We start from the raw sequence: 14405 nt of genomic DNA on the forward strand, positions 1-14405 counted from the left end.
TAACTAGAAATGTGTCCAAAAACAAAACACTATTTAATAAGAGTAGTCTTTAAAGATTTTCCCAACAATTCAGAAAAATATAAGTTTTATAACTACTTTCAGAGCGCAACACCAGCAGCTTGTAACTAACTACTGAACTCCATCAGGCTGTTACCAATCAATCACAAGCCAACTGGAAAAAGCCATAAGATAAGGTTCACAAAAACAACCTCACTGAGTCAGATGTAGGAAAATTGAAGCATTACAGTAGCTAAGTAGTTTAAGTCACCGTATGTTGTTCATAACTGATCATGATCTTCATCTGGCTCATTCTTTAAGCCTATTTATGGTCTCACCAAAATGCCAGAGGCTGAGAACAACATGCATAAAGAGAGAATTTGCTAAGATTTCAAACTGTAAAGCATTGTTACTTGGGAAAGTTTGCATATAGGGCTGTTCGATATAACAATATATATCGGATGACGATATAAAAAACATCTTCCGTTTCATTTTACGCTATCGTTTGTTTCGTGGTGTCGCAAAATAAACGTTTCCGGTAATATTTTTTCATTGTTTTAATGGTCACTGTAGTGGCTATATTCATTTCATTCAAGTTCTCTCTTTCTCTTATATTTAATATAACCACACTACAGACTAGGGTTGCCAACCGTCCCTTAAAAAACGGAATCGTCCCGTATTTAGAAACAAAAGTACACGTCCCGTATTGAGCTGAAAAGGGACGCACTTTGTCCCGTAATACAGTGAGAATCAAAAGTAGTCTATAAGTTTTAATGTAATTAACGCTTTGTTTGAAAACATAATTCCCAGCTCCGCTCCTGCTTTGTGACCAATGAGCTGACAGCACACTTATGACAATTCGAGTATGACAATTCAGATTACCGCTCATCTCATTGGTTGAGGAAAGGTCGCTTGCGGAGAAAATACCGGAAGACAACAGATGACCACAACAAAAAGCATGGCCAACAGGGAAACAAACGCCGACACTGCGGTGCAAGTCTCAGACGACAGTACACCTGAAGCTGGGCAAACACTGTGCGATTTTCAAACTGCACGATTGGCTCGCAGGGGTTACGGTGTGTTCACACCGAACGCGATGGACGCGAACAAAAACGCCCCAAACGCCCCTAATTTGACGCGTGCACATTCGCGTCTCAACGCGTGTCCAAGAAAAATCCATCGCGCTTCAAAATATGATATTTTGACGCGCGTGAACCGGAAATGTGGGAGGGATGTGGGAGGAAGTTGTGCCAGACCGGTATCTTTGCAAGATGGCAGCTGTCGAGTTAGCGCTTGAAGAGAGAGTCTCCCTTCTCTATATACTGTGGAGAGCAGAGCAGCGGCGTAAAAGACGCCCTCGCCGTACCTGGGTCCATCAGGTCCTCCAGAGGCGTGAGCAGTTTGGTGTGTTTCACCATTTGCTCCAGGAGCTGCGCCTGGATGACGGCCGATTTCAGCGATATCACCGTCTTTCACTCGGCCAGTTTGAGGACCTGCTTTCCCGGGTCGGTCCCAGAATCGCCCGCCTAGACACCAACTACAGGCGCTCAATCCCACCTGCAGAGCGCCTGTCCATCTGCCTGAGGTTAGTAAAAGTATTTAATACGGTAGTCCTTTATTGATACCTGTGCTAATATATGCTAAACTATCCATTTATACACTGCTAACGTGGATGTGCTATGCTAACAGTGAATGCTCGGTTTTTACTGAAAGCAAACTGTGGTACGGAGACGACTGTTTATAATATTTCTAGTGATACTCAGAAGGTCTCATCAAGTCCCGATTTAATTCGATTTATGCTGTTATCAGTGTTTGCAATGATAGCATGGCTGTGGTGTCATATCAATGTATGCGCTCGGTGTTTGCTGATATCAAACTGTAGCATTAGGACCACTGAGTTAACCTTTGTAGTGATACTCACTCCTTTTTATTTAGACCTGGTTTAATTCTGGGATAGTTGAATATTTGTATATAATCACCGCAGACTGTTTTAGATTATATCTAATATATATCATGTAATTATCCTTATAATTACAAAAGGTTTTATGTAAGATTTATGTTTTGCAATTTGTAATTTTGGAATTTCAATAATGTATTTTGTAACTGCAGTACACATAATACTCATTTTAAACAATTTTGTCCAGGTTCCTTGCCAGCAAACAACTCCTCCAGAGAGGCTGTCCTGGTGAGGGAGAAATTCATGGCTCACTTCTCAGCGGAGGGAGCTGTGTCTTGGCAACCAAAGGAGTAGCCTGTTTGAAGTCCGAGTGACTTCCCCACAACGGCTCTTTTAAGAGCCACCCACAAACCTCTAAAGAGTGTTCCTGTCCTTTTAATTTTTTCTTAATAAATGGAGCTCTACTCCAAAATAAACTAACCTCTTTTTACTCTCTTAAGTAACTTGTCTTCACTATGTTCCTATATACAGTGTGGTGCAAAAGTTTGGGCAACCTTATTAATAGTCATTATTTTCCTGTATGAATCACTGTTACAATGAAAAATGTCAGTTAAATATATCATATAGGAGACACACACATTCATATACACTAAATATTTATTTCATTTCTCTTTTTTTGTGTCGCCAATTTATGCACCTGCTTGATTTAAACACTTATTGCACACTTTCTGTAAACTGCATTTCACTTCTCAAATATCACTGTGTGTGTCTCCTATATGATATATTTAACTGACTATTTTTATTGTGACAACCAGTGATTTGTACAAGAAAATAATTACTTTTCACAATGTTGCCCAAACTTTTGCATCCCACTGTATTAGTATGTTTTGTCATTAGTATAATATGAAATAAATTCTACTTGTGTCAAGTCGGGTGCCAATATTTGCTGTGTAGTAGAACAGAGACATTTTGTCATTATAAATGTTTATTTGAAAAAATATAAATTCATTAACAAAAACATTTATCATAAATATATGAAATGTAACTATTTACAGAGAGACAGGAATAAAAAGGACCCAGCTTGGAGTGGAAGAGCCTCAGGGAGAAGGAGGAGAAAAATAAGAACGTTGTTTCTGCCCTGGAGAGCTGCTGCCTCATCAGAAAACTACTGATCATTAGGGTCCAATGTTTCCAAATTTAACACAGCTGTGCTGTTTTGAAAAACTAATTTATAAATTTGAAATTTCACGAATTCTCGTGTCTGAGGCGGCATGCTCTCCAGAGCAGGAACAAGGCCGAGGAGGAAATGTTCAGTTGGAGACGGGCGTGGCCTCTTTAGGGACTCCAGGATGGCCAGCTCCACCGCCGATGGACCGTCCTGGGACCCGTCCCTCGCCCGCCTTCGAGCTGTCCTCCTCTGTGGGCCTGTAAAACACAGCACAAAACAACACAAAGTAATGAGAAGGCTGCTACTAGATTTTCATTTTCAAAATTGAAAAAAAAAAAACCAGGATATAAACTGATTGGTTGTAGATATTTAGTAAAGGTGATCACAAGGGAATTCAAGCAAGTAAAAAGCTGTCAGTGCTTGATGTTCATACCTGTGGGTGCAGCAGCAGGAGCTGAGGGACCAGGGACTGGGGAGCCAGGAGAAGAGACAGCTGAGGACTCTGCTGCATGATTACTTGACTCTATCAAGACAATATTAGATGTTAACAGGTTGAAGACAATAGTCATAGAGAATATTATATTATTATATACTTATATACTTATTATTATATACAGTGGTCTCTCATTTATTGCAGCACATGAACAGTAGTCACAGTTCTCACAAGTTGATTCTCAAAGTGCAAACCTTTGTCGATTTTAAAACGTAAAAGTATTATGCCGCGCTTTTTCTCCGTCTGCGGCGCCACTTTTGTGCGCCTTTTTTGCTCCCGGTGCAGGTGTCTATTTCCGAATGAGGGTCATAGTTATGAGTGTTTTTGTGCTGTTTTTTTCTATTGGACGTGATGGTTATCAAAACCAAACATGATAAGTTTGGCAAGCGCAGGAGACACGACATGGAGGAGATTTGTCATTTGGGCTGCAGAATGCAATGCGCATTGTTGAAAGCTGTACGGTGCAATAAAAAAAATCAGCGAAAAGGCGAGGCAGTGACGGATGAACAGCGGGACTACTGTATACTGTTTATTAATAAACAAAATATGTTCCTGTATGACAACACGCATAAATTAACTGCCTACATTAACTCAATGTAAACATACCTTCTGACTGACACTCCCCTGCTGCCTCTTCGGGCTGTCCCTGGTCCTCGGGGGAGAAGTTCTCCACGGTCCGCACCATATTGCCGCTTGTCTCCCGCGGGGTGAGGAAGGGGTCCAGAAACCCCATGACCGCGAAGAACTTCCATCTTCTCCCCGATCCTGCTGCAGACCCACTCCTCTTCTCCTTCTCTGCCTTCTTCTCCTCATTATATGTGTCCCTGAGGCTCTTCCACTTTCTCCTGCAGATGTCCTCTGAATAAACGCATTATCTTGTTAGCGGAAAGGTATTTGTACATCAGTGGGAAAATAGCGGGACAGTAGGCGGGCTTGCTAGCTTTTGCGCGGGTTCATCGGGTCAGTCTGAAAATTAAAAAGAAGGAATGAACTTACCAGGTTGCCCGATCTCCTCACTTATGTGTCTCCAAGCTAGGTCCTTTTTATTCCTGTCTCGGTAAAAGTAGTAGCTAGCATCGTACAGCTCCGGGTGATTAGCCACGGCACTGATTAGCTTTTCCTCCATACTGAATGAAGAATGAAGGGCTTTGGCTGGATCTGCCCCTTTGACCTAGGTCAGAGCCACGTCACCAGGCTCCTGATTGGTTGTCGCGGCGCGATTTGACGCTGGAGTTCAGATTTTTCCAACTCGAGCGGTAGACGCGAAACGCGCGTATGCACAAAATGCAACACAAAAACTCACGCGCGTGGTTTTATTCGCGAGTCAAACGCGCCAGACGCGCTACACTGACGCGCGTTTCACGAGTTTTGGCGTTTTCGCGACGCAAATCTGCTTCCGAATTTTCGCGGGACCCGCAATCGCGCGTCATCGCGCTTTTCCATTGACTTTACATGTAAACCTGACGCTCTATTCGCGTCCATCGCGTTCGGTGTGAACACACCGTTAGAGCCTACGCTCTATCTGCTATTCGCGAACAGAGATACGCAAGTTTCTCTGTGACTGCAGCTGTCAGTCAAAGCTCTTATGATGACGTTTCACCCCAATTTAACATCACCGCGGCAGGAATTAGAATCAAACTTATGGGAAAGGAGACCCCTTGAACATCAATCAGCGTGATGAGAACTATTGATTTACTATTTACTATTGAAAACAAAAGAAAGAATCTTTGGAAAAAAAAATAATCTAAGGAGAATTAATTTAAATTAAATCAATTAGTCTGACCCCAGTCCCATCCTCTAACATGGAGGAGGCGGGGTTTATGATATATACTGCAGCCAGACACCAGGGGGCGATAGAGACATTTTGGCTTCATTTTTGGGGAGCTGTCGCGTCGTCCATGTTTTCTCGCTCGATTTGCCACACGGAGCAGCGCGAGAGTAAAGCACGAGGGAGGGGCTAATAATCGACTCAGTCATTTTTAATGATCGTTGAAAGCCCAGATTGTAATCGTGATAAAAATTCGATTAATTGAGCAGCCCTACTTTAAACACACTGACCTCTGACTCTCTATATGCAACACATAGCTTACATATCAGTTTCTAGCTGTTTCTTTATTTTAGTTAAATTGGCAGAAGCCAGCTCTTATTATTTAGTGCTGGGCTTATTAGTGTCAGAGTGGTGACACAGAAAGATGGAGGACTGGGTGGATTCTGTTTGATTCACCTGGGAAATAATACATTATATTGAACTACCTTTCTGTTCCTTCAGGAGGCTTGCAGAGAGATGTGCAGCGCATCACAGACAATATTACCAGGCTGAGTAAAGGACTTGAACACAGATTGAGGCAGACACAGTATGCAGGGTAACAGTGATGTATGGTAGTCGTAAAACATCTGTCAGATATATAGTGTTATTGCTTGTCTTTGAAAATTACACCGCTAACTGTTCTGATTTGTGGCCCCATATCCAGGAATATCTGTAACTTTGTTAACTGTGAAATAATGCACCCAGTAATATACTGAAACGCATGCCAGCAGAGCAAACACACCCAAAGACGATTTAAAACTAGGTAATTGTCTTCTAATAGGAACATCTGTCTCTATTCATTCTTTATCTGACTGCTTCAGGCTTTTCTTTGTTCCTCCTTTTTTTTCTCCCCCATCCATTAGTTTTCTTTATGTTGCCCTCCTGTCATCTGTATCTGTGTCTGATCAGACCCCGTTGTCAGGAAACTCACTCAAAAGGAGAAGCTTTCCTTGCGAATACAATGTCCCAAGGGATATTTCATACTTCTTTTGCAAAGATATGTGCCACTGCATTTTTTTTCTTCCCTGATCACTTAATTAGCTTGCAGTAAGATACAAAAAATTATTTAAATGCTTCACTCATAAATCAGTGAGTATGTATTGTTGGTCTTGGCACTTGGGGGATTTAGAGACTCAATGTAATAACACAAATGTTTTTTGGAATTTTCTGCAAGTTTTATGAATTTACATATGCAGATGGTAGCAAATTAAAGGCAAAAGGCAGAATTAAATGGCAGACAAACATGATGAGTGCAAATGATTGAATGATGATGAAAGTTATGGTAATTAAAGGCTATTGCTTTTGTGAGTCACCAGATCTCAAGCCAGCTGAACAGCAACAGGAGGCACATTTGCACACTTTTTTCTTTAAATCAGAAAGCATGTCCTCACAAAAGCCCAAGTTGGAGGGAAGTTTTTGTTTCTGTTACACTACATCATGGGTTATTCTTTAATTTACCATGTTAGTTAACTGATTGTTAAGCTTGTTGTGAGCTGGCTGTGCATATTTTTACCTTTTAGTGTTCTTGATTCTGCTCTCATCAATGTGTGAGTGTGCTTGTGTATTTATTTGTTTCGTAGTTTCACAGGCACACTGAGGAAATTAATAATAAGATACTTTGCTAGGTACACATGATCCACTGGTGGAATGTTTCAGAAACTCATGATCTCCTGGGATTTTTCCACACAACCATCTCTAGAGTCAAAGGAGCTTGCAAAGAAAAGCGTCTGGACTTCTTTAAGTTACTTGAAGACGTTTCACCTCTCATCCGAGAGGCTTCTTCAGTTCTAAGGTCAAATGGTGTTTTACCAGCGGATAAGGGAAGATGCACTGTGGTCCTAAACACTACAGATTACCATACAAAGATCACTACTCTCCTCAGTGACAACAATACCTACGAAGCCTTAAAGCGAGACCCCACAAGCAGCTACAAAAAGAAAGTTATAGCTTGCCTTCAAGACTTGGAAAAGGACAAAATCATTGACCGCCTTACTTATCACCGCCTTTACCCAGGGGATGCCATACCCTGCATTTACGGACTTCCAAAAATCCACAAGGAAGCTGTCCCACTCAGACCCATAGTCAGTAGCATAAACTCAGCCACTTATAACATTGCAAAACACCTTGCTACCATCCTTGCTCCTCTCGTGGGGAACACCCCACACCACATCAAGAACTCCACCGACTTCACTGACAAGGTCCAGAAACTTACCCTGGATCCAGATGAAACCATAGTGTCCTTTGATGTAGTCTCTCTCTTCACGTGCATACCCACCACGGAGGCAGTGGAGACTGTCAGAAAGCGACTACAAGAAGACAACTCCTTGGAGGACAGGACCAACTTCACACCCGATCAGATTTGCACACTGTTAGACCTCTGCCTCACCACTACATATTTCAAATACAACGAAGGCTATTACAGACAAAAACATGGCTGTGCCATGGGCTCCCCCGTGTCACCTATTGTAGCCAACCTTTACATGGAGGAAGTGGAAAGGAAGGCTTTTGGCTCTTTCAAAGGAAGAGTACCCAGCCACTGGTACAGATATGTAGACGACACCTGGGTCAAAATCAAGACACAAGAAGTGGAATCCTTCACTGCGCACATTAACGCTGTGGATAAAAACATCAAGTTCACCAGGGAAGACACAAAGGACGACTGTTTGCCTTTCCTGGACTGCGCTGTGCACATTGAAGAGAATGGCAACCTCAACATCGAAGTTTACCGGAAGCCCACACACACGGACCAGTACCTCCTGTTTGACTCCCATCACCCTCTGGAACACAAACTTGGAGTAATTAGGACCCTACACCACTGGGCAGAACATGTTCCCTCTAAGCCTGAAGGGAAAAAGAAGGAACACACACATGTAAAGGAAGCACTCAAAACGTGCGGCTATCCTAAATGGGCGTTCTTAAAGTCAGCAAAGAGGCACAGAAAAGAAGATCAGACACCAGCGAGGGAGGATAAGAAGGACAGACGCAACAACATTGTCATCCCCTATGTAGCCGGTGTATCAGAGAAACTCAGGAGGGTTTTCTCCAAGCATGACATCCCGGTGTACTTCAGACCCAGCAACACACTCAGACAAAAACTGGTTCACCCGAAAGACAAAACGCCAAAACACAGACTTAACAATGTGGTGTATGCTGTACAGTGCAGCGAGGAATGCCCAGACCTCTACATTGGAGAGACCAAACAGCCACTTCACAAGCGCATGGCACAACACAGAAGAGCCACCTCCACAGGACAAGATTCAGCTGTCCATCTGCATCTTAAGGATAAAGGACACTCTTTCGAGGATGCCAATGTTCACATTTTGGACAGAGAGGACAGATGGTTTGAAAGAGGAGTGAAAGAAGCCATCTATGTCCACTGTGAGCGACCATCTTTGAACAGAGGCGGTGGTTTACGACACCAACTCTCTGCCATCTATAATCCAGTTTTGAGATCCCTTCCCAGACGCCTTAACGCCCACTCACACCCTGGGCCATCTGACCTCAGGAATTCGCATGATAAGGTGGGGCCAGGTTTCACAATGAACTCACCCGAAACTCTGGCTGATTGGGACCCACACCCAGTTCCACACCTTGGCTCAGGCGATTAGAGGATCATCAGGGGGTCCTTTTGTCCCTCTGTGGGGGGACACTCCCACCAGGTTTATATCTGGGGCTCTCCACCATTTGACCTTAGAACTGAAGAAGCCTCTCGGATGAGAGGTGAAACGTCTTCAAGTAACTTAAAGAAGTCCAGACGCTTTTCTTTGCAAGCTCCTTTGACTACGATGACCTGGATGACTGAGAACCTTCACAGACATATAACCATCTCTAGAGGTTACAGAGAATGGTATGAAAAAGAGAAAATATCTAAACAAAAACGCCAAATGAAATGACCAAACTGGCTGCTCATCCTGTTGGCTAAGAATAGGACACTAATGCTACATTTTGCACAGGCTCATTAAATTTGATGGTGGGAGATTGGAAAAATGGTCACTGGTCAAATGAGTCTCGATTTTTGCTGCAGCATTTGTATATTAGGGTGTTAGGAATTTGGTATGAACAACATGAAAGCATAGATCCACCCATCTTGTATCAATTGTTCAGGCTGTTGGTGTTGATGGACTGCTTTCAATAACACATCATGTCACAAAGCTCATCGTTGCTGTTTTTTTATGACAACAACAATGAGTTCAGTGTACTCACATGGCCTCCACAGTCACCAAATCTGAAACCAATGCAGTACTTTTGATACGTGCTGGACTCAGACATTCACATCACGGACCAAAATATTTGAGGATCTTGTGGAATCAGTGCCACAGAGGCAGTTCCGAAGGGAGGGGGTCCAACCCCTACTAACAAGTTGTACATGACAAAGAGGCCAGTAAGTATATTTTAACATGCAGTGTCATACTGTCCTTCGAAAATTACAGTTCTTAGACTTGAAACATGGTGTCTTAACATGAAAATATGAAGGAGCAGGCATTCATGACTCTTCCACCAAGCCCTTGATGTGATATGTCAGATATATTTTTCATGGCTGCTTAGCATAGGCATCCTTTTTGTCCTTTGATTTGCCTTCTTGATTTTCCATGTCACTGCTAGACCAGACTGGCTCTCACAGAAACAAGCATAAACAATTTCACCACAACAGACCAACAGTTTAACATGATATTGTCACTGAAAACTCAGCTCCCATTTATGGCTTTCATTCTTATTCTTCAGATTGATCCTACACAAGGTTCTTCAGGATCTGTGGACCTATCAATATGAACGCATCAGTATGCATATATAGAAAGTCTCAGGTCTCTAGGGTTGTGGAAAAAGTTGAACATTGGCAACCTTAATCTTTCTGAATAATCTGTAGTCTCAATCTGTACCAGGGGTGTGGTCTCTGGCTCCGCTGCTGTGGAGGGGTGGTGCAGTGGGCTCGAGGGTCAGTGCTGCCACTCAGTAATCAGTTTCTCCCTATTTCAGTGACGCACGGGCTCGAGAGGGGAGCTGAGTCTGGAGTGGAGAAGCAGCTGAAAAGCTGAGCTCCCACCTGAGGCTGCGCGGGGTCCATTCATTTCACACAATCCAACTCAAGATTCTCTTCTGTCTTCTCTTTTTCCAGGAGCACCTACTGGCCAATATTTAAAAGAAGATAACTCCCACTGGCAGCTTCATGCTCACTACTACCCACCTCTGCTGCGTTCAGCAACAGTTAAGAAGTTTATGGTGGGTTATGAGATGCTCGCCCAGGAGCAAAGAGATCTCACCCCTGAACAGGTAATACATTTATGCACATGCATTTATACCGAGCAGAGAACATGAACTTTTGATTTTTCTCATCTCCATTGAGCCTATCCAGACTATAGTCAAATGTCATAGTAACTATTTTTTACTCAAAGCTTCCTATAGTGAGTAACTACTGCAAGGAGAAGCTCAGCATCATAAACTGAATAATATTCAATTAAAAGTCAAAGTTGTGACTGTTAATATGGGACTGATACCTTAATTTTTGATTTACAAATGTTTACAAATATTAATTTTGGAGATAAAAAGCTAATGTCTTTAAATCAAAAAAAGAAAAAACACGAGTACAGGATTCCACTGATTCATGCTGTTGCTTTGAAAATGCATAGAAGTCCATTAAATTGCATAAAAACTATGTCAAACTGCATAATAACTTTGTGTTTGTTGCCTTAGGCTGCCGAGAAGCTAAGAAACCTGCCAGAAGAGCACTATAAAACCAGATAGATCCATGAAAACCAGAGCAAGAAAGGCACTGAATTGTAACAAACTGTGTGAAGGTTGGAAGAGGTGTATTTAAAAGATTTGTTATTTTAAAAAAACAAAACGCATTTGCAAGAGACAAAAACCCCGTCTCAGAGTTACATGTTTAAGTGCCATTTCCGACACAGGGCCAAAAGCTTTTTCTACATGCACCGATCAAAGGGATATATGAATATTTTCTATTTTCAGTACACATGTACAAAATTTGGTACTGGATTTCTGACTGTACTAAAGGACTTTAAATAAAATGTGTGTGAAACCTCTCCTTTATACTTCAAAGAAGATAAATAGCAAACAGTATTCTCCCCTTCCTCACATCCCTTCTGTTAAATACTTACAAACATTTGTTTGATTATATTGGAAAGTGTTCAGCCACAAAGGCATTTCCTCAACAAAAACACAGTGTTTTGTTAGTAGTATTGAAAAACTGGGCTAGGTCTAAGACTGTGCTACTCTTATTTTCATTATTATTATTATTTTTTTTAAATCATAACGTCTTAACATTCAACACTGAAAAGTTATCCTTTTTTCTGATACTAAATCTGTGTGATGTGTCAGTGTGATGTGGGACAAATTTCCATTGAGCTATTAGAGGACTCGTGAAATAAAATGTTCTACCTGCTACTGAATGAAACACAACAGTAAGTACTGTACTCTTCACATGTTAAATGAAGTGTGCTCTCACTATGATAACAGTAGATGGTACTGTTGTTTAAAAAGTAAGGGGGGTGATTTGGTTTAGGCTGAGACTTTGACAAGGCTTTAGTTAAAAACCATAACCTTCCCAGTCTCTTTTTCTGTTTTTGATGTAGCCAAAACCTTTACAGTAGTGAACATTGCCATTCTCCTTAGAGAATTTATCAACAGTGAGTATGACTTTGCTAAAGTCCTTCTTTGATCCCATTTTATTATTAATGATTGATTGAAAATGGGGGCTGTAGGTCTTTTTCAGTTGTGGAGAAGAACGAATGGCACAGTGTGTAGCTACAGAACATTAGAGCAGGGTATTTGTATTCATACCATAGTGCTGCACACGATAATTCTCATTGCAGACATTCATTATTCACCTTCTTAAAAAATTACTGCAGTGTCACAACGGGACTTGCTCATCTTTACTTCCTAAACACGTTTCTTTTTATTGGGATAATCAGCGTTGCCTTAAAACAGAGCCAAATAGCTGATAATTAGCAGAAAACCACACCAATTGCCACATGCTGTGTTCTGGGGAAAGTGTTGTTTCATGATCATGCAGCGTTCCCCCTTCATTATGCAGTAAGCAAGCGGAGTTTGTCTGTGCCTGCAAATCCACAAGAGGATGAACCCAACAGTGTCAGAAAGCATTGCTGGTACTCATAGGAGTTAAAATAATTGTTTTTCCCTAGTAAATGTAAATCTTTTTAGGTGTTATCTGGTGCTTAGAACTGATTAGATATTAAACTAGTGCGGTGGAAAATCAGTATATTTTAATTAAGATTTTTATCATCATAGATAAAACTATTCTTTATCTGTTTAAAGTCACTTTAGCAAATGTATCAGTTTCACTAAAACTTAGCATGCAATCATGTTGTATTCCTCGACAGCAACTATGAAAATCCAACAGTATGAAACTGTAACAGCATGAAAATCCAAGCAAAATATGGTTTGACAGAATGAATCTTTCAAAGCAAGACAAAAGGGGTCATACTTGCTTAACAAGTTGCACAAACATTTAAAACCTGCAGAAGCACAGCAAACTGCAACACATGGTGGATCACTGTTTTCCTTTGTTTTTTAAGCTCCTCAAACTCATTTACTTTAATTAGAATGTAGCATGTACCTAGGTGAGCACACGTTGTACTAAACCCATAGGGGAACATTAGCCAAGAGTTCTCAAAGCCTGCTGGAATCCAAATTTGGCTACAGAAGCACAAACATACACTTTAAAGCATCAACACAGCAGTAAATAAACTTGCTTCAAAACAGTTTTCCTTCCTTCCCCCACTTGTCAGCAGTCAACAAGTGACTTCCTGTCACTTGCTGCTAAGAAAAACTGATGATGTGCAACCGTTTTCATCATGGCTGAGTTAAGCAAAAGCAAATATCATCACACATTACCAGTGGTACCTTTAAGGACATCATAACCTGTTAATGTTATGTTAATGAGTTACTTATCTCCTTTTCCACACACTGTGCAGCATTTTTGTCTGTAGGCTGGCATCTGGAATATGCTGTTGCATTTAAGAGGAAACATCAAACATGAATCCAGCAATGTCAGTGTCAATTAGATAAAATAAAATCATCTTTCCATCAGCTTTTCTTTCCATCAATAGAGCAGCTACTTCCCCCTCAGTCAAGCATAGAAGTGGATTTCAGGCATGCACAAAAACATTGGCTATATTTGCACACGCAATGTCAAATAAGCAATATCAGCTACAGACACACATCACTTTCATTATTTGTACTGCTTCCACTCAACCTCTGCTTCTGTTTTTCTATAAATATTAATGTCGATATCAGGTTTTCTTAAATTTTATGGTTGAGCAGTAGAGATGTAGGTGTAGTTTATAAACAGAGAGGTTCTTTGGAGTCATGGTTGCTGGTGAGCTTGTGTGTGAGTGTATAACCCTTTTTATGTACTGTGACAGACCTCATTCATTCAGGTCAATATTTATCCAGTCCTCCAGGCTCACCATGGATCCCCTTCTCATCTCTTTCATCACTCCTTTGAGACTCTCTGAGTGTGTGTGTGTGTGTGTGTGTGTGTGTGTGTTTGTTGACAATATATATTTTCTATCTCCACACACAAAGAGGAGTCTGTGTTTGTGTCTTACCCTTGTGAATCTCCTTACTGGCAGAGGAAAGAGGATAGGTTGGCTTCTGTGCCAAATTGTTGTCGCTTGTCTTTTGCAGGCGTTCTGGTAGAGAATTGTTCTCCCAGTGCTAGCTATTGATGCCAAACGAAATCTGGTTACTAGGCTGTAATTTGCATGGCCCTGTTGTATCAACATTTTTGTGTGTTTTTAAAAAATTAAGCAGTTGGCAAAATAATTATTGATTAAAAGACTGGATGTGATATCAGGAAGATGTGCATGACTTCCCAGTAGAATACAGTGAAACGGCATTCATAGTTTACACAGAACTGTGTTGATTTGGTTTAATGTTCAAGGTTTGAGGTTCTTTATTTGTCACATGCATGTTAAGTTTGTGATGCTTGCAGTCAATCGGGTGCATGTCTTTACCAGATTTTTTGGAAAATTACAAAAATGTCAAGCCGTTAGCACTAAAGGGG

General features: G+C 41.3%; 2 protein-coding genes across 2 annotated transcripts in view; one reads left to right on the forward strand and one right to left on the reverse strand.

Annotated features, from left to right (window-relative positions):
• The window catches only part of galt (galactose-1-phosphate uridylyltransferase), a 65375-nt gene extending 51959 nt beyond the window's left edge, over positions 1 to 13416 (forward strand). The window contains 2 exon segments of the mRNA XM_085164554.1: positions 10476 to 10630; positions 11051 to 13416. Coding sequence (XP_085020680.1) covers positions 10476 to 10630; positions 11051 to 11101 — 206 coding nt within the window. The 3' untranslated portion in view covers positions 11102 to 13416.
• Positions 2955 to 4681, reverse strand: LOC146514539 (uncharacterized). The gene is made up of 4 exons (XM_085165735.1): positions 4552 to 4681; positions 4162 to 4413; positions 3496 to 3585; positions 2955 to 3319 (listed from the first exon to the last, which is right to left on the reverse strand). Exons 1-4 carry the CDS (start codon positions 4679 to 4681, stop codon positions 3060 to 3062), a joined length of 732 nt encoding a protein of 243 aa, XP_085021861.1. The 3' UTR covers positions 2955 to 3059.
• Positions 13417 to 14405: the final 989 nt, after the last annotated feature.

This window comes from Neolamprologus multifasciatus, chromosome 7, assembly GCF_963576455.1.
Source record: "Neolamprologus multifasciatus chromosome 7, fNeoMul1.2, whole genome shotgun sequence".
In the NCBI taxonomy this organism is placed as follows: domain Eukaryota; kingdom Metazoa; phylum Chordata; class Actinopteri; order Cichliformes; family Cichlidae; genus Neolamprologus; species Neolamprologus multifasciatus.

Excerpts from the sequence above, each read along its gene's own strand:
- LOC146514539 (XM_085165735.1), bottom strand. The coding sequence starts at position 4,681 with ATGGAGGAAAAGCTAATCAGTGCCGTGGCTAATCACCCGGAGCTGTAC. Across the intron at positions 4,414-4,551 it reads TGAGGAGATCGGGCAACCTG|AGGACATCTGCAGGAGAAAG; the intron begins GTAAGTTCATTC and ends GCGTTTATTCAG. Across the intron at positions 3,320-3,495 it reads TCCTGCTGCTGCACCCACAG|GCCCACAGAGGAGGACAGCT; the intron begins GTATGAACATCA and ends TGTGTTTTACAG.